Source organism: Gambusia affinis, linkage group LG04 (assembly GCF_019740435.1).
Source record: "Gambusia affinis linkage group LG04, SWU_Gaff_1.0, whole genome shotgun sequence".
NCBI classification, from domain to species: domain Eukaryota; kingdom Metazoa; phylum Chordata; class Actinopteri; order Cyprinodontiformes; family Poeciliidae; genus Gambusia; species Gambusia affinis.
The window spans coordinates 27336567-27363139 of NC_057871.1; the positions used below are offsets into that span (position 1 = coordinate 27336567).

General features: G+C 39.8%; 1 protein-coding gene across 1 annotated transcript in view; it reads right to left on the bottom strand.

Annotated features, from left to right (window-relative positions):
• Window positions 1–685: 685 nt before the first annotated feature.
• LOC122830344 (protein phosphatase 1 regulatory subunit 29-like) overlaps window positions 686–26573 on the bottom strand; it is a 69846-nt gene continuing 43958 nt past the window's right edge. The window contains exons 3-6 of the mRNA XM_044115621.1: window positions 7555–8126; window positions 5168–5317; window positions 3404–4395; window positions 686–3138 (exon numbers count right to left, since the gene is read on the bottom strand). Of these exons, the coding sequence (XP_043971556.1) occupies window positions 1572–3138; window positions 3404–4395; window positions 5168–5317; window positions 7555–7758 (2913 nt within the window). The 5' untranslated portion in view covers window positions 7759–8126 and the 3' untranslated portion in view covers window positions 686–1571. The remainder of the gene's footprint in view (window positions 3139–3403; window positions 4396–5167; window positions 5318–7554; window positions 8127–26573) is intronic.

The following is a 26573-nucleotide window of genomic DNA, read 5'->3' on the forward strand; positions in this document are numbered from 1 at the left end:
TATCCAGGAGGTTAAAAAATAGACACTAATAGTCTCCTTGGTAGTTGGCAAGCCTTGCTCCGTTTTCCCTCAACCAGCTATAATAGCATCACAGCACATTAAATAATTTAAAAAATAACATAAAAAAACACACACACACGCACACACACACACAAGAAGATAGGCAAGTGTAATTAAAATCCTTTAAATCTCACCTCATAAGGGCACTTTGGTCCATAGCAAGCTACCAGTTTTTGTTTTACCAGAACAGGGCACTGTCAAGCACAGAGAGATGTAGCCTTTATTGAGTTTGAGGCAAAATAAATAAATACCACATTGATCTTCAGTCCTTTATCCAGCATCCACTGTGCATTGGAGAGAGCATTATGATGGAATACAGCCGCAGCTAGAAAACCGCTGAACCTTGCCTCTCCTCTTTAGCACTGGGCTGTTCACAGGAAACCTCTAACCTGCTCTACGTCTGCTTCTGTTCCGAAATGTGATTACTTGATTCTTTACTACATGAGCTGGCACCTGCACTTCCAGCCCACCCTCAAGTAATTTCGGCATGACTCAGCCTATTGAGATGTAAATGCTCCAACTCCAAAGTAGTGCCTGTAAATAGGCCAAAAGTGCCTGGAAGTTTTCCCAAGATTTGCTTCACGACATCTAGATATGCCAAATGAGCAAAACTCTTACTCTTTCACAAGTACACTCACAGACCTTCCCAGCTACTGTAGGTTGTTATCTAATCTGTCTATCATGAAACCTTTTGCTCTTATACAGAAGCCTGAGATAAAGAATGACTCAGCCCCTACCTCCCTCTTCAACTAAAATGGGATTTCTCACATTAAAACCCACAACTTGTATGTACACACACCACTGAATATGCGTAGTTGGGTGTTTTACATCAATAAGCATGCTCAACAAACACTGTCCCTGACCTTCTGTTAGACTGGCTAATTGCCAGGGAAAACAATAAGCCAGATTAGTATCGCTTAATGTCTTCCCCAAAGACAGGTATTCTAATACAAAAAATTATAAATCTTCAATTTAGTTTCTCATTACTGCTCTAAATGATGTTTTTATAGAAACCCAGGTGGAAGCAATGCCGTGGAATTAATGTCCTTTGAATGGTTGTTTGATAGAAATAGAAAAAAAAGACAGACAGAGCTTAAGTTATAAATGCTGCTGTTTCTACTGAGATAGTTGAGCTACAGTGATGAGGTGTACCAGTGATGAGGTAGAAGACGCTTGTCACCAAGTTAACTTTGCTTATCAGAATGTACTTAGCATTTCTGCGAAGCCTGCAAGGACCAAAGTGCCCAGTATGAGGCTGTCAGGTGAACTGACCACTCAGGGTTGTGGTGACAAATTTCATCCTCTGGAACCATTTAAAATGTCAATGAACTGTCACCAAATACATGTTCCAAACTCATCTTGAGATTAGTCAACTCTGGATCTGCCTGATGAATGACCCACGTCATTCTGCAGAAAGATTCTCATCCTACCTCTGTATTAGTCCAATATTGTTGGTGTTCAGTTTAAAATCTCCCACGTAGCATTTGATTCTTCCACCACAGCCCTCCAACTCACAGCTTTTGCTGGGCAGAAACGCCCTTCCAATAATCCAAAATATCATGAAGATCCTCATCCTTGGCAAACTGCACCTTCTTACGCAATGCGTGGCCCGCGGCTATGTAGGAGGCTTCCTCGCGTGGGTTTTTCTTGTACGGTCGAAATCTCTCCCAGATGCGCAGCGTGCTCTCTGATGAGTACTCCGGACTGGAGGAGTACCCGGAGTTGTAGTTATGGTGACGAGAAGGAGAGAGCTGGGAGTAGGTGGCTGTGGCCTCCCTTTTGGTGCGTCCCAGTGGCTTGAGGAATGAAGCTTTTTGGGCTGGTAAGGGAGAGTCATTGCCATCCTCGTAGTAGAGTGCAGGAAAGGAGTGTCGGTGCTCTGAGCTGTGGTAGTCTGGCTGAACCTCTAAGTGATGCTGCTGCTGTCCAGGCCCAACAACCCCACATCCACTTCCATTCCCATTATTACATCCCATTCCGCCTCCATTTAAACTCACCCCACCACCATTTAGGTTTCCCTTGCCATTTCCACCACAGCCTCCTACACCACCATGTCCCCCGCTTCCACCCATCCCACCACAAACGGCAGGACTCCCCTTCTCTGTTGGATACTTGGGTGGATCACTCCTCTGCTCTGGTATATCCACACTGTAGAGCCTTGTGTTCTTGACAGATACTGCAGCAGGAGTACCACAACGATTCTTGACTACAGCAGTGTCAGCACTCTGCTGCCTCTGAAGGGGCCGTACCGCATTAGCTGGGGGTGGGTCACGGTAAGGTGGGGAAAGGAACCCACCTCCACTGATGCCAGGTCGCTCCGACAGGGGCATGACCAGGGGTACGGGGGCCATAGAAGGGGGATGAGGCTGCTGATGTAGCTGTGGGTGAGACTGAGGATGGGACTGAGGTTGCGGCTGAGGATGAGGCTGAGGGTGTGGCTGAGACTTTGGATGCACCTTCGGAGAAGAAGCCATGATCTGATCTCCAGAGGAAGCAGTGGAGAGTGGCAGGAGATTGCGGGAAAGCGGTGCCATGCAAGGTGGCTGGGAGGAGGACAGAGAGTTACCGTCGTCAGCTGTCGACACAATATTGGCTGAGGCGTCCAGCTTGAGGGCGTCGATGCAATTGTTAATGATCTGGTTCACTTTGTCCACCTCCTTAGCAATGGTGGAAATCTCCGATGCAGAGCCACGACCGTCATCATCCGAGTCTTCCCCAGCCTCCGTCCCATTTTCAGCCACACCGCGCATATCAACAACTAATTCACCTCCTACTCCTCCAGCAACCAGTACTCCGTCTCTGCTCTCTCCGACCATTCCCGTTGTCCTCACATCCATGTAATTGCTCTTGCTGCCCATTGCCTCAGAGAAGGCAGAGGCCATTTTTTCTACCTGGGGCAAGGTGGAGAGGCGGGAAGAGCTTGTGTTTGCTGATCCATGGAGCATCCCCGTGCTAGAAGAGGCAGATGGTGGAAGCTTGCCTCCTGCTCCTCCTGAATGGTGGTGATGAGTCTGCTCCTGAAGACGTTGAATGGCACCTGGGTCATTGGCCACTGCTGCAGCTGCCTCTGGACCATATCTAAGGAAGCAAATATTGACATTAAGAAAAGGCATTATTTGTGATAAAATGGAATGACAGAAACTTTGTCTCACTTTTGATTCAAGCAGGGAGAAATCACATGCAGTAGTATGATATAAAATCTTGAAGATAATGGAGTAAAACTTCTTCTAAAGACACCCATTACTTAAATCACAAATTAAACTGCTACAATATCTAAGAATACAAAAAAGCAATGCACCCTCCAGAGATTAAAATTAACCATGTATTTAAACAATCCTCCCACCTCATCTCCAGAATTGTTTTCTTTACACTTATAGCCTTCTCCTTCTCTTCTTGGATGCGTCGCCGCCTGAGGCAGTAGTAGACAAATCCGAGCACAATCACCATACCAAACAGACATCCCAAGATTGTCATAATGTAGTGGGTAGTTGTGGATGGATTAGAACGAAGGTCCTCCGGGCCCATAGCCCGTGTTGTGAAAGACAGGCAAGTATGGTTGTATCGTTGAGTTTTACTTCCGGAAGCCACACAATAGGTGTAATTGGTGTGTGGCTTCAGCTTATCTATGGGAATCTTCTCCTTCTTCTTTGTAAGGGACATAATTTCTGTTGCAAAAGTATCATTATACTGGGAGAGGATGTACATTTTAGTGTACGGTTTTGGAATCTGCACAAGAAGAGATGCTGTGTTGAGCGAGACCGACTCAAGCTTAATGGAAATCTGAGGAACATAGTTGGGATCCGCAGTAGCTGTTGTTGGCTGAGGGTACAGACCTGGGTCAGAATTGTCTAGACCCATCCCTGAGCCGTCTGGATCTGGCATCTGGGAGGTCATCCCTGGAATAATCACACCGTCCCGACAGGCAGACAGAAGAATGTTCCGAGCATTCCTTCCCTGGCCAGGCGCTTGGCCCAGGAGTGGATACCCTGTCAGTTCTGGTGGCGTTTCACATTGGAGCCGGTCGTAAGTGTGGGTGACATTGTTGAACTCCTCTAGCCAAGTCAAAAAACTGTAGAGCTCACACCCACAATGGAATGGGTTCGCTGCTAGTTCACAAACCATTAGCCTGTTGAGGGAAGTGAAGGTAGAGGGGTCAAGACGGGCCAATTTATTTGAAGATAAATCCAGGCTGTTAAGGTTAGGGCACTCCCAGAAGGCATTGGTGGCAATGACCTCAATGAGGTTGTGTTGTAAAAAGAGGCACTGCATTCGCCCTAGGCCTCTCAACATTCCTTCAGTCAGATTGGTCAGTTTGTTGTAGCCTAGTTGTAGAACCTGACAAGGAAAGACAGAGTAGGTATTTCAAATGTTTTATAAACGTGCAACCACAATAATTTCCATAGTATTTATTTAATCTTGTTAACAGTGTCTACTCATATTAAATTTCTTTAAAAATATGTGAAATAGTGCAATATACTATATATCACATAGTGCATGTGTGATGTAGTGTATCACATTTAACATGCGAGTCAACTTGGGGCAAGGCACTTAACCCCAAGTATGAATGTGAGAATGTGTAAAGCTTTTTGGCTGACTGGAAAAGCACTGTATAAGTTCAGTGCATATACTTCAAGTATACCTACTACTGTAATGCAACACTTTAGAAAATTATCACTGTATGAGCTCCAAATCAAGCGGGAGACATTGTATCACCACAAACAGCTGAAGAGAAAATGTTGCAAAAACGATATATGCACTGTAATATTTCTTTATTATTTAAAAAGGTTTTTTTAATAGTAATTTAAAGACTGTGTATTGTTTAAGACATGGAAATTCCAACAGATTACCCTAACTCTACCTTCTTTGTCCAAGCATGTGAATGAAGATTGGGTGATCACAAAAGAAGGCCAATTTATAAATTTATAAACCAAGAGTAGTATTGCATCTCTTGTTCAGTGTTTGCGGCAGAACAACCATATAAGTGTAAAATTGATGAGCAAAACCTTTGCTTCTTGCCTGTAGGTTTCTAGTTTCAACTGTTTGACAAGCGCCGTATCTTGACGTAAACAATCACAACAAAAAAACTGAGAACTCTATGATTACCAACCTGAAGGTTTGCCTGTCCAGCAAACGCTCCATCCTCAATGTAGTTTATCTCATTCTTAGTTAGATTGAGATCAGTTATGTTTGTGAAGCGGTACATGGAGGTAAAGAGCACAGCCTTGAGTTTGTTCTCATTCAGCCTCAGGTCATGAACCTGAAGAGGACAAAAACAAAAGAAGTTATTAAGATGTGTATTGCGGGGACAGATAAACATCCTCTACAAATAGTAAAGCAAAGGTTTCTTTTTGCAGGTAAGCAGGCATTTTATTTCAACATAAACAACTCAAATATAGGTATTGCTGTTTGCAAGCACTTATTTCCCTCTTAGATATTTAGTTGAGTTATTTTTAGAATGAAAGTGAAAAATAGTTGCATGTAGTTTCAATGAGGCGACTTACTGAAGCTGCCTTATACCAGGTTTTGCATTTTTGTTACCTGAAAAATGCTATCAGTTTTTGCCAGATGACGTATTCTGCTTATTTAATCGCTGAGTACATGAATAGAAAAAAATCGATGCATATGCCATAACTTTATTCTGCTGAATAGAAACAGAACTGAACAGAATTATTTTTGGACCAAAACAGAAACGATTGAAAGTCAGCAAATGCCTTCAGCTATTACAGCTAGAGACGACTGACCAAGCAGGCGCAAAGCCTGGGAGTAGCAACGGACTCAGACCTGGACATTCGGAGTCACATGGAGACAATTACAAAGTCGGCCTTCTATCACCTGAAGAACATTTCCAGAATTAAAGGACTATTGTCCCAGTGAGATCTAGAGAAACTCATCTGTCTTTAGTTGAACTGATAACTACAACTACTTCAAAATCAGACAACTCCAGAATGCTGCTGCTGGTGTTCTCACTAAAACCAGGGAATTTTACTGTTGTTAGTTACTGTTATTAGTTGAAATAGCACTGAATGGCTAAGCACAGAAACACATTAAAGATCTGTTGTGTCAACCTTCCAAACCTCTCGGGCCTTCTGATTCTAGTCTGCTCCGCATCCCCAGAACCAGAACCAAACATGGAGAAGAAGCATTTACTTTGTGTACTCCTCTAATCTTGAACAAACCTCTAGAAAACTGCTGAAACACTGAGTTCCTCTGAATCACAGCTAAAACCCCTGATTTGTTTAGAGTGGCTTTTGATGAATACCAGCGGGAACATCACAACTTGTAATCTGTTTCTCATTGTCTCATCACTTTCCTCTATTTTGCCACTTCAATGTGATGTTTTTCTCCTTTGTTTTTCATTTTCTTTTTAATCATGTGAAGCACTTTGAATCGCCCTGTTGCTGAATTGTGCTATGCCATTGCAAATGCTTATTGCCTCACCTTGCCTGGCTTTGTACAGAAAGTCATTCAAAAGCTTTTTGGTTTTTTTACAGTAAAAAAAACTAGTAATTTCGCAAATTTTCATAACTTGATAGCTTATTATTCAACAGAAAAGAGGAATGTGAAGCCATTGCACAATGAATAAAACGTTCTAGTCCTAATGTAACTAATCTTCAAAAAGAATAACCGACTTTATAAAAGTGTCTATTTCTAACTGGAACATTTTGAGATGTTTCATCAGAATTTCAGAGGGAAATGTCAGAATAATCTGTGTCTGTGGTGGGGAAAGGTGCTCTACAATTTATGGATCTTTATTTAGGTCAAAATAATTTGGAATATAATGGAATATTCACAAGAAAAACAAAAACAGCCCCTCCTGAATAATTCTCTACATTTACTGACACAGTCATGAATTTCTTTATATGAAGCCTCAAAACAGAGGGATCTTCAACACAGTGGAAATGCAAAGACTGAATTGTTCAAAAGAAACATTTAAGACGTTGTAATGGACAAGTCAAAGTCTAGACCAGGGGCTTCTCAACCGAAGGTCAAAATCGAATTTCTAGATAAGGTCACATTATTATTACATTGGACTCCAGCTAACGGGCAAAAGAAATTACCCTTTACATGTGCTCACAGGTTCTTGTATATCTCTATATATCAAAAATATAGTGCATGTTCCAACTTCATTTTCCTGCCCTTCATCTAAAACACATCTTACTTTTCCATTCCTTTACAAAGGGCTCATTTACTGCACATCTATACATCTTTATACACTGAGAATTTTTCATCCCACCAAATCTCAATTTATTCAGCTTTTCAGTCTATTTTGTTACAAGTCAGTATTTTTAAGTTGACAAGCCTTGTTAAATGGCACACTGGCTGTCGTTTTGTCTGTCCAAACATGCATTTAAACATCAAGTTATCAGATGGAATCAGCAGAACGTTTAAATAACAACGTGAGGAAAAAGCAGCATTGGCAGCAGCTCTCTGTGTTCCAGGGAGGAACGTTGTTCATTCTGGGTGGACGAAGTTCACCGATAACCTGGAACTGACCGTGCTGTTGATGTGCTGGGGGATGGTCTCGTACGGAGGCTGGTTCTGACTGCAGATAGCCAGCCAAACGTAACCTTTGTCCCCCTCTATCAGCCAGCAGTCCCCTTTCACCGCAGCAGGCAGGCGCAGGAGCAGCAGTGCAGGAAGGAGGACGGGAAGGAGCAGGGAGGGAGACGGGAAGGACAAACGCTGTCTGGCGGCCATGGTTTGAATTCAGAGTGTTTGATGTCGCCTCCGTTGAAAGGAGAAGGGTGAAGAGAAAAGAAAAGGAGTTGACGGAGGAGGGCGAGGGACAGAGGGCTGGAGGGGAGGAAAGGTAGTGAGCAGCAGTTCAGATTCTAAACTGGGAGCAGTTCAGGTCGGGGCAGGAATATGGGAATGGAACAGGACGAGGTCTCGATGACGATTAAAGCAGGAGTTGGAGTATGGCGGTCAGTCCCGTTTCCGTTTTAGGTGTTCCATGTCGGCGGGTTTGGCAGGACGTCAGCCCAGCAGCAGCTCATGGCTCTTGATGACGGCGGTTTTAATTGAATGGATCAGGCGGGAGTCCGTCTCCTAGAAAGGTTCTGGGTCTACAAAAACAGAGACAGAGAAAAAGAAACAGTAACGTTTAGAAAATCATTAGCAGTTTGTGTTGATCTCGGCCAAACCACTTTGCATCTGTACAGCCGTAATGAATTCAGATGCATTTTCAATATTAATAAAGCTCAGAAGTGTTCTGACTTTTGCACTGTAATTAGACGTTAATTGCTCTGTAATTACTCGTTTGTTAATCTGATTTGTGAAGAAGTTTCAAATCTTCATTTACATTTATTGGTATATGAAACAGCAACAAACATGTTGATTTTATAATTCTTTCGTCGTTTACAAGATTTGCCTTTTTGAATTTCTCTTACAACTGGCTACATGAACAATATGAAACAATACGAGCAGAATCAGTGCAGTTCGAAAACAGAAACAGAGAGATGGGTTAAGTTGAAGACAGAAGGCTGCTGTAATTTGCATGTTTAACAGGATACCAGCTGACATTTAGCTATTTACCTTTCCTCAGGGATTAACCGTGGATTAGCGTCTAATCCGGCGTAAAATATTATGTATCTCATCACGGCAGCATCCAGTCTTTTAATTTGTTACCAAAGTTTGGATTCCCTCCCAGGAATTTTTTTTTTTTTATAAAATCAAGAAGACATGAATGAAAGAGACTTCATAGTAAATGTAAGAAAGAAAATGACTCTTCTTCAATTTTGGGAATTTTAAACTGTTTTTCACCATTAGATTTCTTTTCTCTCTCTCACAGAATAAGAAAAAAAAATGAGATGGAAACCCAAAAGTACACTATGTGTGATTTGGAAGCACATGATGATTATAAATCATATTTGGGCGGATCAAAAGAATCCAACATCTGACTTCTTTGGTGTCACAGCGAGCCAGTAGCTGTCATTATAATTAAAATTTCATCAGATGTTGAAGCTACGCTGTAAAAAAAAAAAAAAAACCAAACTGGCATCTCTGAAAAACAGAGACGTTGAAATTTCTCTGTTTTGTGTCTCTGGTACAGTCAGCGGATGGAAAAGTTAGCTACGTCAGAACTTATTTAACTTTGATAAGTTAAATCTTTTTCGGAAAAGCCAAAATACACCTCAACTGAACGTGAAAACTTTTGGTCTTTTCACAAAATTGAAGTTTTTGCCGTTTCTATTAACTGTTTCTAAGGTGATACAGAAAAATGTGCAAAAGAAAACCCCTACAAAAATACTCTCATAGAAACATTGCTAATGTAGGTGATCCTGTTAGCATTTGATTTCTTTTTTTCCCCCTTGCTACTTAAACAGAAATAGACTTTTATCCTTCACCAGAGACTTTATTCTGAAACATGATTTTAGAACTTAACAACTTCTTGTTGAATGGTTTCATCCCAATTTCAGGCACAAGACTTGTGTAAATTTTATATGATGCTTTGCACAATACGACTTTTAGATACATGAGATCAAAATTGCTTTTGTTTTCCTCCTGGAAACTTTTACACCTCAGTGTAGCGCCGGAGCATCCTGACCTGGACTGGGTCAACATCTTACAAACACACTCTGCACAGTTTATATTTCCACATTTACTTAGTGAGTTAAGCTGTTCATGACTTTTAGAGGAGTTAACTTACATCTGTTGAAAACAAGGATTTTAATCGAATTAAAGATTTTTTGGTAGCAAATTTGACCTGAGCAGTGCCAATGATGGAGCGGTTCTGGTTATGTAAGCTCACTGATAAATTAGCCTCCTATGTTCTTTCCTATGGCTGTGCTCAACCCACTCTCACTCCCAACTCGTCAATATATGACGAGTCGGGTGTGAGAATGTGTTGCTGTGCTATACAGTTGCTAACATGTCGCCTCTAATAAAACCACCCCTCTGTCCTGCGCCTTCAGCTCTGAGGCACACTCATTTTGCTATTTAGAAGCAGCACATGGAGAACAGTGTTGATAGTAATTGTCAACTTGAAAGTTTAACATTTATTCTCTCTTTTGGTCTGATTTATACTGACTCTGGGGTTGAACTCAAGCGAACGCCGCACACCTCAGATATGCTGCACCATCTCCCCCACTTACTTCCCAATTATGCACTACTTTGCGCTGGTCTATTTAATAAAATCCTAATAAAACAAAATGAAGCGTGCGGTTGCAATGAGATAAAATGTGAAATGTTTAAGGCAGAGGAAATTTTTTTATTTATTTTTTTTATTTGTGGTTTTTATTAAACCTTCCAAATCGGATAAGATTTTAAAGAGCGTAAAAACACGCCTGTTTCTACGTTCTCCTTTTGGGAGTTCAAATTCACAGCTCATCCAATGTAAACCGACTGCTGGCCTGACATGGTGTTTACTGCGCTCTACAGACATGAAAGACAAGTCAGTCATGATTCACTTGAAAGCCAGCTGTTTACTGCGCAGTCCAGTCACAAATGCTTAGATCAGCATGGTTTTTTTGTTGTTGTTTTTTTTCCTTATGATCCTGTAATAATCCTGACCGCGCCGCTCCCGTCTTATCCCATCATCTGGGTCAGCCCGCCGTCACTCACTGCAGTCGTCTGCTGCTGTATTTCATTTTATCTGACAGCCTGCCTCCTTATTCCTTCCCTTCTCCGTCCGTCTCTTCCTCCGATCTGTATTGTTCTCAGCCCGCTTATCTCGCTCGCCTTTCAATTCGAAGCACAAACGAATATGCTTCATCACCAGAAACACACCGCTGATTGCTTATTGTGTTGTCCGGCGGCGCCACCGCGCCGCTCTCATGTAATTCATGCCGCCAGTTCTATTTTTCTAAGGAATCCAAAAAAGAGAGACCATCCTATTTTTTTTTCTAATTCTTTTACCCTCTCATAGCTTAAAATTTAAGGAGATTTTCACACCTGACAAAAAAAAAAAAGCACATTGATCATGTCAGGTCACCTAGCAAATGGAATCCACTGAACGATGGCTATTGGCTGTTATCATTTGTGACAGATTAATGTGGGATTTCCCAGAAGGGGTCAGCTGACGGCGTGACGGTTGTCTGGGTCCGCTCCAGGTGTTCCAGCCTCTTTCTGCTCTCTAAAAGCTCACATTTTAGACTGATTATTGCTTCCAGAGAGGCTCTCTGTGTAAATGAGGACATGAGTGGGAGCCTTTGTGTGGTCTACAGTGGGAATCTAACTGGGTGAGGTTTTAAAATACAAAATACAAAGGAAACAAATGAAAACACACACACACTGTCTTTTTTTTTATTCACTCTTAATAATTGCATTTTCTGGGCATTACATTCATTGAAGGAGTGTGCTATCGTCCCTTTTCATAGAAATGATTCCTGTTTTACAGTTTTCCACAACACTTTCCCTGACATGTCTCAGGTTGTTCGCTCACTGATCCTGTCTGAAGGAGCCGAGTGGGGAAGAGGTCCAAGGAGGAGCTGCACTTTGAAGGCGGGGCTAGGTCCACCCAGGCGTTTTGCATAGCTGAATGGTTGCCATGGAGATTTAAAAAAAGTCTCAAACATGCATGAAAGAATTCAGGCAACACAGATCGATGCTTTAGTTTCACATTCGGTCTTGACATTTCCACTCAACTCTATCTCAAATAAGATTTTGTTTTGATTTACTCTCCAAATATTCTATTGTACAGAGATTTATTGTTTCTGTGTATCACGTTAATACGTTATTAAAGTATTTTGTAGACACCTGAAGGTGAAAATTTAGGTGTTTTGTGGTGCTTACCTAGAGGGAAGCAGTTTGACTTTATATCAAAACACAAAAAATATTGGCGATACTCTGCTTTAGAGGTGTGCAATATTTCAGTAGTGTTTACATTATATCAGTTTATGTTAAATGTATTGAAGTTCATGGTTATAATGCAAGAAAATATGAGAGAAAATTAAGTCAATGGGTATCAATGCATTTGCAAGGCAATGTAAAACTATTAGCTGAGAACTGTCCACTACTTTATTTCTGATTTACAGAAAACAGAAGAAACTTAAATGAGTCTCGAGGAAAAATTTAACATGAAAAATAAAACTCTAAAGCCCCACTGGAATAGCTGTGCTACGAATATTGGTTGTATTTTCTGAACTGCACATGAGAGTCAGGGGAGAAAAGGGTCAAATTCTTGGCACTCGGAGGTTGAATGTCTATTTCACAGACAATCATTTTGGTTGATTAGTTTACAAAAATAAGTAAAGATTAAACTGTATATGGGACCAGAGAGGCCAAGTCAACATGGCATTTCAGAAAAACTTTTTTTTTTTTAAGTATTACAAGAGATTCAATATACACAAGATTAGATTAACATGTTAGCAGGCAGATCAGGAAACAAACAGTCAAGAGTGACGCACTGCTATTTTTCTTTTCTCTTTTTTTCACATCTTGCTCAGTGAAGCCGTCCAGTGCTCAACCCAGTGATTCAGAAATCAAACGCTCATCCAATCTTCAAGTCAGACAGGCACAACAGCCGCTATATTTTTGTCAGCCGGCCAAATCAAAGCGTTCTGCCGATCCGACGGCGATTGAGTCAAACACCAAACCTCACATCAAGACAACATGTCCAACCAACACTCAGCCGGATATCTAGTCACTTATCCCTGCCAGGTGAAGTGCAGGGAGAAATGCAGTGGAAGAAGCAAAACTCCTGCCTGCCCACATTCTCTTATTTGCCTCTTTCTTTCAGTTTTCATAAAGCTGGTGGACATTTAGTTCAAAACTGACATAATAATTTCTGCCTTTTTTGTTGTTGCTCCGTTTAGTTTTCAACGTCTCGGTGGGTTTCTTACATTTTCCAGTAACAGATATCCAGGCCTTATTCTTTTAACTGCAGGGACCTCCCTCACTTAGTCTGCTGTTGTTGTTCTGACCTCTGTTCACTTTAGTTTAGAGTGTGTGTGGGTGTGTGTGTGTGTGTAACATTTGTTGCTGTGTAACACACTCACTCCCACAGGCACAGCTGACCAGAAAGGAAGCCCTCAGGTTCTGTGTGTGTTCAGCAGCTGGTACACGCTGTGAAGAAAGTGCTACATCAGAGGGTTATTATTTGAATTTTATGTAATATTCCACTTGAGGTTTCTTAAACCAGTCACTATAGTGGATATATTTTCACAGAGCTGGTAGACTATTTGATTTTTATAGAAAAGTGTATATATATATATATATATATATATATATATATATATATTTTTTTTTTTTACATATTTCTTAAAACTGTCACTACATCACAACAGTACACTATGGAAAAAAAAATACCTTCTTTCAGTACTAGAGAAATACTCTACTCAGTCAGAAACAACCAATCAGAGCCAGGGGGAGGGTCTTGGTGTTCAGTCTGTACAGGCTGCTCACACCCTCCCCCTACACTATTGCTTCTTCCTGATAATATGAATGCTCAGGCTACTTAGCATAGCCACCAATGACAGCTTTCCAGAAACGTAAAGTTGTTTCTCTGCCATTAGCACATTAAGCAGCCTGCACACGGGTATAATTGACAGCACTAAGACTGGTCTGGTCCAAACAAAGCTAAAGCTTTATGGAAAAGAACTGTCTTCACATTTCACTGATTTGAGAAGGTTTGAGAGTCGGTGCAACCTGTTCCAAAGACTCTCATCAGCCAGACTGCCACCATCTTATATAAATGTATTTATCGTTTCGGTTCTGATTCTAAGATTTAGTCAGAAATCTTTCAAACAATATTGAGTACAAATCTGTAAGCCATAGCTTTCCTCTTAAATAGTGTATTTTTTCATTTATTCTTTAATTTAATATTCAAGGTTAATTAAATCGCAGCGCAAACGGCAGCCAGGAATCAGCCTTCATCAGGACTGGATTTCATTCAAAGAATCTCCCTCCCTCTTTGAACCGAAACCCTTTGATGGAATATTAAACATCGCCAGTTCATGAATAAAGTTTCATTTGGCTCGCCAACTTCTCAAACTTCACCTCCCGGCTTTTGAGCAGCCCCGCAGTGTTCTACGTCTCCCCAAGAGAAACTTTTCTGTCGCAAGTAAGAAGAGACCAATAAAAGATTTCATGCAACCAGATGTGGGTCAGTGGATCGGAGCTGGGATCACAGGATCCTCTTTGTCACATCTGAGGCAGCCTGCACTGATGTAAACCCATTTCCTCAGTCTTAGTTACAGACATTGATGTTATGGACTCTGATTAACAACAAGCCAACAGTCTGTTTGATTGTGATGGATCTCTGACCAAAGCTCTTCCATGTTTAATTGGCTTTTCGCAAACTGTATCTACAGGCACATAATATGCCAATCTCCTTAAAAAATCTATAGTTATAACAATATGGGTATGCTATTATTATCCTTTTATTGTCTTAGTTTTGGACCTAAAGGGTGCAAGTAGCTCTAGGATAGTAATGTTCTAGAATTGGGACATTATTGTCGTAATTCACAGGACTCATGTACTGTGAATTTATTTGGCATCAGTAAGTCTTGACACGGTGACAACTGATAGGTGACAACAAAAAATTAAAGATGTGTCTTCTGTATTTATTTATTTTTATCAGATACTTATCTGACATCATACAGCTGTTCCAAGATTTCAGGATTGCTTTTGTGATTTTTTCTTTTTCTTGCAGTCAGAATCAGTGATCTTGAAACATATCCACGATGTTTTTTTCTCCAAAAAAAAAAAAAAGTAAAAAAAGAAGAGGAAAAAGATATCAAGCAGAACTTGAAAAGGTCTCTACATATTTAATTGCTTTGATCACTAACTTCAAAGTGTAGTAGTCCAGTAGCAGTAAAAAAAATAAAAATAAAAATACCGCCACCTGCGGGTGGGAGTTAGCAGTCACTTAAAAAACAATACTTCTGATCCTGCAGGAATAAACTCACAGCTACGTATTAGCATGAAAAAAATGCAGAGATTTGTTGATTTTTGCGCAAATTTCTCCGATCACCAAATCGCAAAAACAAAAAAGAAAGAAAAACCAGAGGGACTGATATTTAATTTTGTTCCTCTGAGCAATAAAATCCCTGTTTTGTGAAAGGATTGCTTTGTCAATGAGAAGTTTAACAAGCCTTTAAAAATATATATAGTTGTAGCGTTACGTTGTTTATAGATTTAGCGGCAATAAAACACATTATAATCCATCTCTGTTTGGAACCAGAGTTTTGATCGTCTCCTTGGTAACGTGACCTTTGGCGACCTTTGAGACGTTTTGACAACTTCTATGTAAAGTTTTATTAATAAATCCGCAGCACTGACTGTTCAACACGTATAAGAATAATAATTTACAGCCCACAATTAGCTAATACATAATGCTAATATGTGGGCTGTAATTGGAAACATAAAACTAAAACCTTCTTATTATGAAATGACTGTTGTGTTCAGGTAACGTTTACTGATTGTAGCCCCCTAATTTAATGTAGAATATAAAATGTAATTTAAATGAAGCGTCTAACAACACAGGGAAACATATTCAACTGTAAACATGTATTCTCTGAAACATCAGCCTGCTTTCTACTACGGGTCCCAGAGTTTCCTGGGGACGAGTTTCTGTCCGCTTCTCTGCCTGAAGGGCTTTCAGGTAGAGAACTTGCTCTGCCTGAAAGGTTTCCGTTTGCGTTCGGACATGGAGGGTTATTCATTTTCTTCAGGAAACACATTAGAACTGAACATACAGAGCCACGCTGCAAATATTACAGCTATTATTCCGCTGAGGTTTCCGTGGTGTGTGTGGACGATACGAGTTCCAGCTATACCTCTGTGTCTCAATTATTTCATAACTCATGAAAGAACCCCGTCCCCCACGCGCTGTGCTCCGGAGGCAGGCCGGAGGAAAAACCCACAGAACGGAAATGAGAAAAAAGGAAGAAGGAAAGAGAGAAAGAAAGAAAGAAAGACGGGGCTGGTAACAGATGGGAGAGAGAGGGGAGGTGTTGCAACGAAAATTAATCCCACTTCTCTCTCTCTTTTTCCATCCTCCCATCAGGTTAACCCAACTGGGATTCAAATCTCTTTTCAAGTTTGACCTTTACATGAAATTGAGAGACGAGGATTAGGTTTGGTCGGAATATTAGATGAGAATATGAGCAAATGCTTTGTGTGAAAAAAAAAAAACAACATTTTTTTTTTACTAAATTATAAAGAAACCAGAGCTAGAAAAGGGGCTGGAAGATGAAACCCCGCCGCTTGGTGATGTTTGTTGTAATCGTAAAGAAAAATCCTCATGAAATGCAACGCCAGCGTCGGCTTCAGCAGTGGAAGCAGCAGGAGAAATTGCTGCACATATGCAGGCATTAACACATGGAGGCTGTCCAGCTCTCAGCCGCTCCCCGCTCTGCTGGCAGGCCAACTGTGTGGCTCAACGCCTGCCTGAGGAGTCGTTTCCTTCTCACTGTACTGTAGTTTCTCACAAGCCGCCATCGAAATATGCAAAGTGGAAAACTTATATCATGGAAATGAATGTAAGTTCATAACCCTCCCTAAAAATCGCACCAGAAGGCAAAGATGGAGAGCAAAGGAAAAGGATTTCCTGGTGTTACTGTAACGGACTGCTATTTTGTGCATTTGAAGTAGCTAAATAAAATGTGTTTTTGTGTCAAAATGATCACTACACATGGGGAATCAGATCAGGAGGACAGATTGAAGCGTATCATCAAGAGACGAAGAGGCTTTTATTTTGAAGTCTCATTGCCGGGTGAGGCTACAAAATAAAAGCTCCCGTTTTGATTGTAATAGATTTTTTTTTTCTCGCTTTCTACTCTGACAAAATAAAAAAATACCAAATGACAGAAAATGTTCTCCAGAAGAGGCTTTTGTTTCAAGCATCCATTCTTTGAGTTTTGTGACGCTTGGCTGTGAGAAATTTCTGTTTTAATTGCGTGAATAAAATCACCATGTCGTCTGAATAAAGAAGCGATTTTACCAGAAGAACATCTTTAAAAAATATGAGAAAAAAGTTTTAAATGAGAGCAAAACTTTGATCAGGAGCTTTAGGTGTTTTTTTTTTTTTTTTTGTCCAGACAGACAGTCATTTCAGCTACTGATAATAATTTGATGCTGATGTGTCAAAAGATGAATTTATTTCTCTATCTGTAAAACCCGGTTCCACAGCACAACTTCACAAGAAGATGTTTTGTTTTTCTTTGAGGCGTTTTCATAAAATTACTACTCAATTCTGCTAACATTACAGCGTTATTCTTGAATTATTCCAACTTTATTCTTGTGTTAGAACAACTTTTTATTGGCAATTTTCTGAACTTATTCTGGTAATTTTTAAAAAATTAATAAAAAATTGTCCTGATATTTTGTAGTAGAGTTTGTCTGAATTCAAATTTCCAGACAAACAAAAGCTTGTAAAACAACATGGTTTCTCTTGAACCAGGGGGAAAAACCCCCCCCAAAAAACCCAGATATTCCAAAAATGTAATCTTCGAAAAGCAGATTTAAATTGGTAAAATTGGTTCATCTTCTACCTCGCAGACGGTTGCACTCAGCATAACTACATCTGCTGCTTTTGGCTCAACAATGGAGATTACTGCTGATGTCTGGGAAAAGGCCTCACTGAGAAACCAGCAAAATGTTCTGCAGCTAAACTAAAACCAGATCATTCCGCCTCCCACAAGAAAAAAGATAAAATAGTTTGGTGCTTTGTTGTGCAGTGAATTGTGTGTTTGCCCACCACCCTCCAACACTTTTCAGCTGGAGGAAAGACGGGACGAAATATTAAAGACTTTATTGTAGTTTCCTCCATCGTCATCTGACTTCCTGCTGGGTGAGAAAATAAAACATTTTTAAAAAATCCGTCAAACACATGTCAGAGAGAAACGGCGCAGCATAGACGCAAACGCTCCTAAATCTCTGGAAACGCAATAATCAAAGAGGTTTCTTTGAAATGTCATGGGACCTCAGATAAGAGTGGAAATCATTGGATGAACAGAGCGCGCATGCAATCGGATCAGTATCCACATGCTGGAGATGACGCACCGTTCAGCTGTCAGCGCACACAGAGGAGAGACGGCATGCATACGGAGAGACGTCGGTCGCTGGGATTGAATTTGAAGAGTGTTTTGTTCTACTGAATGTCCCAGTGCAAACAAGATACAGAATACAGATCCTGTCTGATCGAGAGCCAGAGAGTAGAAAAATAACCGATAGAAAAAATAAATGTGCAACGATTTCCCTTTTTTTCACGTTGTGTTTACTGTTGTGCTCAACACAAACAGAGTTAAATAAAACTATTCCTCTATTTTGATCGAATGACTGGTTTATATCGCTTTATCGCTCCAGATAGAAACATTTCTGTACTGATTTCCTTTGTGTTTGTCAGATCTTTAAATCTCTGGAAAGTAATTTAGTTGAAGAGTGTTTTCATTTCCACATGGGTTTCTACCATATCGACAACACACAAGCAGCAAATACACGTTGATGCACATTTGTTCACATGTGTATTCATGTAACTTTCAAGCAATATTCTTTTTTTTATGTGAATATGTGATAAATTTACTGCAGCTATTTACTATGTAGGATTTTAAAAGGGACCTGTTGTGCAAAGTTTGCGTTTTGCACTTTTTTGGGGGGATTTTTTTTGTAATCCATAAGAGGGGCCCCGCAAATCTTTGGGAACCACTGTGCTAATAGAAACAATACAAACACTTTCAAACAAACACCCACCTATTTTCTGGTGACAAGTTCTTGTTTTTTGGTGTCTGGAAAACGAGCCGTTACAAAATCGTCCCAATTATCATGTCACAATCAGACGCTCACCAAGAGGAGGGGAGCTAGTAAAAGAACTGTTTCTGGTAGAATTAACTATTCAGAAACCGCTCGCTGCATCCCTGATGGTTTTGCAGGAGGCTCCACTTCTGCTTGTCTTCTGTCAAAGATGCATGGCTGTAAAATTGCACGTCGGTTTGGAGCCAGTTTGATGTAAGTGCAACTTTCTACTCTCCAAAATGGCATCCATGCCAAACAGATGCACAGTTTTAAACTCTAAACTCTGAGTCAGGGGGCGTGGCCAGAAACAGCTTGTTTGCATAAAAGTGACCTAAACATTTCATTCTGAAACCAGCGCAACATAATCAGAAGTTAGGAGGTGAAATCTCATCATCTACAAATGATTATTTTTTGTTTGTTTCTTATTCAAAAGGAAGCATAATAGACTCTCTTTAGGAAACAGAAACAGCTCTCACGTTTGTCACTTTGCTGTGTTTGCTGTGGGAACAACAACATCTTTTCCTTTGCTTTAGGAAGGGATTGATCCAACATCTTTTCTCAAGCTAATTAAGTTTTTTTTTTGTTTTTTTTTCTCCTGAATAATGTCGGTGTTCCTGGCAAAATTCTAATCCAGACACCTACTATCGGCCTAAGCCCAACACAAAGACAGGCTGTGCGCTTCAACAAACTGCTCAGCATGTAAACTTGTAGAAAACTGCAGGTTTATTTAACTAGTCGGATTAATGTCTTTAGGGTCTTGATAAGGGGACTTCTAACTTCTAGATAAATGTTTAAATTCCCTTTTATTTTGTCTTTTTATTCTTTGACCTAACCCTAGTTTTTTGTTGTTGTTTTACATCACTGTTTTGTATGACAGGACCTGAAATAGCAAATATTAAATATGTAAATACATAAATAAGACTAAATGACGGAAGAAAACATCGGCACAGGCGGCTGAAGCAGAGGTTGTGGTTTTTATCAGATTGAAACTCGCGCTGGAATCTCATTTATGTCAGCAGGCATGTCTGGCTTGTGAAAAACAGATAAGCAGAAACAGAGTAAACAAGTCAAAGTATGTTTAATATCAGCTGTGAACTTTGTAGGGACTTTGAGGTACATTTGTAGTAAAAAAAAAAGGAGAGATAAATGGAAAGAGGCGGAATAAGAACGTAAGTGCATCTGGCGGACGACGGCAGCTCTGATGTTTAGTTGGTGTGTTTATAATATCTAGTGTAATAATAGATGAAGATGTAGTTTTAGATTGACTTTCATAGTTGAGTTCTTATAAAACTTGGAAAAATGTTTGCGTATACAATACAGCATCAAAGTCAAACAGGCATAGCGGCATCTATAAGAAAAAATGTACGGCACATATTCAAATGTTTATTTTTTTTTTATTTAAAAAGAGACTTTTGCAAAAAGTAAATATAGTTTGTGCAAGGCAAGGGATTTTTTTTGTTTGCTTTTCCTCTCACAGAAACTCTTTTCTTGTTCTCTCCAGGCGAAAAACACACCGATTGAGAGGGCAGAGCTCTCAAATAACTTCTGTGTGTTTTATAACTGTGCCAAACTGATCAGAGCTCCTCCATATCTGAAGAGGAAGCCAACAGAAGAAGGAAGTGCGTGAGAGATTTTTTAACTCACCCTTTCTAAACCGCTTCCTGACATCTTTCTCGCAGAAAAAGGGAAAAAGAAAACCATGGCAACATTCGGATTTGACAGAAAGGCAGAAGCATCCGCTTTTTCCCCCCCTCTTCTCTAACTCGGTCGCACCAAGCGGGGCGACTACTGGCTTCATCTTTCACCAACTTTGCAACTTTGATGCTAAATTTAGTGACTATTCAGACCTCTCTAGCAGCTGTCTGTCAAAAAAAGCTACTAGAGAGCATTGACACCATTTTCTGGTGTTAATGAAGACCCAGACACGGAGGTGCGTCCAGTATTCCTCCAAACCAAGCAGCAAGTCCTAAAGAACAAGGAATGAGCAGCGCATCATCAAAACCACCGCTTGAATGTGAATGTAGATTTTCTAGCATCATTTTTAAAAACCTTCAGGTTAGAAATACATACATCATTCTTGAAGGAAAGCATGCAGAAAAGGCATGTATTTTATTTTTATTTTTACATTTATTACTCATTACGACTCAATGACATAACCTCCAACAAAGGTAAAAATCAATAGAACAGTTTTGTTTTTTTTTTTCTCCAGATCGCTAACATCTATACACACCAAAACTATTATGGGAAAATCTTAAACAGTTTAATTTAGTGCCAATAAAGTAACTTTGAAGTGGAGAATTTACATTGGCAAAGAAGGTACGGCAAGAGACGTTTCAGCTGAGACGCTGCATAATGATGGAAGCCAACACAAACAGGCTTAAAGACCACTGTGAAAGCCAAATAAAGAAAAGCTGCAGGCAAAAGATTACTTTTATTTGAGCAGTGGTAATTAAAGAGTTAAAACAGCAGATGGCCTATACAAGATAAAGAAAGAAGGAAGCCTGAAGCAACAAACAGATGTCATATATATATATATATTTAAGCATGTTTACTTATTGTTCGTGAGTTTGCTGTTTAATTTAGTCTTGGGTTAGGGGAAGAACACGTTCCAAGAAGCAGTGCTACATTTAATCTCAAAAACCTCCAATAGTTAGAATTTCTTTGAGTGGGAATATGAGTAGAGACCCTTTAGCGCGTGTGTGAGTCGTGGTTCAGATACCAACAGAAGCGGTTATCAACTAAAACTGCAAGCGGTTCTAAACGGGTTCCAAGTCCGCCATTTGCCCCGCCCCTCTCCACACACACATTGCTCCCCACATCCAGCCAGCCGGGCTTCACTGGGACTCTGAGCATGTGCCACTCTGTACGATGTTTTCAAGACATATAAATGTCTTGGCTTCTTGGCTAATGCTAGCCCTAATCTACCATCACATGCAGAGAGTGTACCTTATTAAAATAAACGCCCAAACTTCAGAGCAATTCCTATAGTCGCTATCCTTTGATAACTTCAATCTGTAGCCAAAGTTTTAAGAAATCAAAAATTTAACAAAAAACACCAACACCACACAGAACATAACATGCTACCATGCACCAGAACCAGAACCTGTTGTGTCCATAACATGCTACCATGCACCAGAACCAGAACCTGTTGAGTCCATTCTAAGTGCCTCTGTTCTTTGCTTAAAGCTCCTGAAAAAGTTTCAATCTAATACATAAAGTCGGTAACTTTTACAGTCCTCTTTAAGGTCTCTACAAGTCTACTTCCCCCTCCAGTCCTCAAATCCCCATCTCTGGATTTGTTTAGCCTACTTTTTTTTTCCTTCACGTTGCCTTCATAACTCCAGTGCGCCCATGAAAATCTGTGCTCTTCCTTTCTTGGCACCCTGATTCCTGACACCGCCTTGTACTGCTGTCCCTTTGAACACTTTCCCTTTTTTTATGTGTTTTTTTAAAGAACTTTCTCACCTCTCCCTTGCTGTCAGTATGCAGATTTTTTTCTACTCCCATTCCACTGAAAATATCTGACCTGCTATGCTCTGTCCCACAGCTGCTCATATTTTACTTACTTGTCTTTTTTTGTCCTCTCTTCAATCACTTTTGAAGTTCATTATCAAAAAAAGCCCCAAAACCTTTGTGCATCCAAAATGCCTTTGCTGATGCATGGACACAATGCTGGGATGGAAAGGCGAACCCTGTGTGAAGTGTGTTGTTGTTCTTGGTGATTGTTAGGTTTTCCCAAAATAATCAGTTTTATGCTTTTGCAAGAAACTCAAAAGCTACTTTTATAAAATACTCTCCATGCGTTTCGTGAGAGGACGAACACGCCTGGCTGACTTCAAATCGAGTCAACATGTGATGTAGTGATGACGTACAGTTTGTGTAACCACCTACTCACAAGATTTTATTATATACAATAAAGGAAAAGAAAAGAAGTGAGACATATAATTAAAATTGTACACATTTAAAAATGACATGAGCTGACGTTGATGCGGCACCACGCCTCACCACGTTGCAGGTGACATTTCCTGCATAACTACGTGTGTGGGAAATGTCTCCTACTGGCATTTCTAGTTGTGATTGCCCAGAGTCAAATCATCTTTTGGGCTTTGGCGACGTAAATGTTTTGTCAAAGAGGAGTTTACAAAGTTTTTGAATGAAAGCAGCAGCAATGTCAAAAAAGATTTATGAATTACAACAACTGGCTTTTTTGAAGGATGACAATTTGGGAAGATTTGGTACAATGATGGTAACATGCTTGACTAATAACAGCTTTATTTTCAAATCTTGGTTATTTCTACATGATTACAGTCTTAAGTTTTTCAAATTTTACTGTTTCAGTTTGGTGATGGGGTATGTGTGGGTCATTACAGATGTCTGCTGATTTCAATCAGATGTGAAAAAGACAGACTATGGGACAGTCAGACCTTTGGCTGAGTGTCTACCTAAACCTGTGAGATCTTACAATGTTCCCATTAAGATCCTCAAAAATGAAGCAAAGTTTGGGTTGAATGCTGTGTAATTAGACTCAGCTTGATCAAAGGTGGTTTAAAGTGGAACATGCTTATTATAAACTGCTCACTAACTTGGTTGGAGTGTCTTTGAAGAACAGATGAGTTGCTGGTTCTTAACCCCTCCCTTACTGCCTGAGTGGCTCATTGCCTGTAAATGGATTAAGAGCTGGAAGCCTCTCAGAAAAAGCATTGTAAAGTAAATTTAACCAATTCAACCTTTAGGCATTGCTTATGAAAATTCAACACAACACTAAGCAGTGATTCAGTCTTAGACTTCTAAACCTTGATGTACCCTAACCTAACACTAACTCCTTCCAGTAGCTTCTGGCAGCTGATATCTTTCTATCTACGCAGGCAACAACATTTATCACTTGATACATACATTTCCATCACTTTTTTCTCCCTCACCTGTCTTTATGATGCGTTGTCACTCTCTCTGACCTCCAGCATTTTAAGCAGTATCATCTATGAGCACCTCTTCTGCTGTAATGGGGAAACGGCTTGATCTTGTACAGCATTTAATTAGTCTGGAGAACCCCAAAGCGCTTTACACTACAGTCATTCACCCATTCTCACGCTGGAGGATGGTAAGCTACTACATTGCAGCCACAGCCTCCCTGCAGGCAGGCGGACAGAGGACTACATCATAGTAAGACTCTGTCAAACCGGCTGGATGTGCAGCTGATGTGAAAAACACGAATTTCTGACACAGGGGATAGAAGGCAATCAGTGTTGTAATCCAAACCATTTTTTTTTTTCTGATTTTGTGATGTTGTTGATGTAACAGATTGTGTAGCTCTGTTCTGAACACGCAACGTCTCCGACTTCGAAGCCAGTGCAGGTGTCATGAAGCTGAGGTTACAATTTGGAACAAAAACAGATTTGAAAAACTTCCCCTGTTATGATGGGTTTCAATTTCTGCTGCAGTATTCAGAAGGCAGGGTCAGACTCCGGTGCAAACAACGAGAAAGTGAAGCTCAATCCTGCCTCGTATCAGCGACACAGGCTGCTGGGTTTTTTCTCAGCACATTCTGGACCTTTGCTTAGAGGTGAAATATTGTGTAAAATCAACTCTTTTGAGCTTCACATTATATTGTAATGACATTCCATCATCATAAACATACTTAGAGTGTTGCCTTGATTCTTTCTTGCATGTTTGAAAAAAAAAAATCCTTTAATCTCCGTGGCAACCATTCAGCTGTGCAAAACGCCTGGGTGGACCTAGCACCGCCTTTGAGGACGAAGCTCCTCCTCCAAGCTGCAGTTTCCAAAGTTATGAGCTTCCGCCTCACAAAACACTCCCTCACGACTCCCACACTCTGCTCCTTCAGACTAGCCAACAGCAATTAGCAAACACCTGGCGGAACGCTGCATCTGCTGAGCTCATTACGCTAGACAGAGACCCAAATTCCAATTCCAGGTATTAAATTAGGAAGTCAGACTTCTTTTAACTCATTTTTGATATTAATATATGTATATATATATATATATATATATATATATATATATATATATATATATATATATATATATATATATATATATATATATATATATATATATATATATATATATATATATATATATATATATATATATATATATATATATATATATATATATATATATATATATAGCATTTTTTTATATAACAACTGAAGTTATTGTAGTTACTTCATTGTGCTATAAAATGCCACTGTGTGCCTGGAAAATGCATAATACTGCCCCTTTAAACAGCACAGCCCTGTGCCAGAGCTGTTGTTGGTGACCATATCAGTTCCTTTAAGGCCGCGGTGTATTCGTCATTGGATGGCCTCTTCCACCAGTTAATGCACCAAGTGACAAATCTCAAATGATCTCAAACTAGCTTCTTACTCATGACAATGAGCTGACTGCACTCCAAAAGCCTCCACTGTCACCATGTCTGACTCCAATAGAGCACCTTTCATATGTGATGGAAAAGGTCAATAGCGACCATAAATTCAAATTATTAAGGACGTTGTGAAACAAAAAGGGTTCATAGAAAATTTCCAATGGTGTAGCAAGGTATACCTAATAAAGTGACTGTTTATTTTATATATGCAAATTTGTAACTGTTTTTAAGTTCATTTTTTGCCTTTTGTTATTTCTCTGCAGGGATTGAAACAGAAAATAACTTTTATTGGAACTTTTAAGAAAGATGCCCAGATTTATTCGAGTCACCTCTGAAATACAATATGTCACAATATGATGGTAATGGCATAATAATGCAAAGATGCATTGTAAAAGATCAATAAACTTTAAATTGTAATCAACATTTAACACTGGTGCTAGAGAAAATCTTCCCCAAAATCTATCCCAAAATAAAAAAAAAACTAAACAAGGGAAAGAATTAATAAAAAAAATTATTATGTAAGTTTCTGTAAACAAAACTGTGCTTCAAAAATAATTGACTAGTTGAGAAAAAAAATACCAGACTGAAGACTTTTATCATCCAGTTTTTGGTTGAAAGAGAGAAAAGAGAAAAATAAAATCAAATGGAAATCATTGAGCTCGTTTTAATTTATCAAGCAACTAATTGATTTATTCAGGCCTGCTCTGAAACGCTCAGAAGCAGAAACCATTTTTTCTCCTCTGGTCTCACACACACACACACACACACACACACGCACGCACACGCACACACACACACACATATGTACTGTGGCCTGAGCAGTGTCAAGTCTAGCATTAACAAGACGCTGAGAAAAGAAGTAGGACACAGACATACCAGCAGAGACAGGACACTGACTGAGTGAGAAAAGCCTGAGACAAGAACTGAGTGACAGAAGGAATTGACAGCTAACAAGTAGAACTGGAAAGCTGTGAAATGATCTGGAAGACGACTTCCTGACAGGTTTTTCTCTCCCCAACATGATTTGAATTTATTTATTTCTACATCCATCCTTGAGTTTCAAGAGTAATTTATTCCCTGTGACAAAAAAAAAAGAAAGAAAAAAAAGTAGGTTACAATGTATTCAATATTCTATCTGGCGTATGAGTTGAAATAATGAGTGATATGTATAATAAATAAAGCCACCATTTAGGAAGTTTGTTTAAGACTTCGTGAAGTCCAAAATCATCTTTCTGCCTCGGATGGAGGAGCATTGAAGCACTCGTTAAATTCAAACCATGCAGACTGAAATGAAAGGAAATGTTTCTCTGTTTGGGTGCCATGTTGCTTTCTGGGTTTTAATAAATAACCCCAATCAAAGAGGAGTGCATAGTTCAAGCAGCTATCCAGATCATCATGTTGATTATCTATTTAATCTGGAGACCAAAATATTAGAAAGCTTCTGGATATCTCAC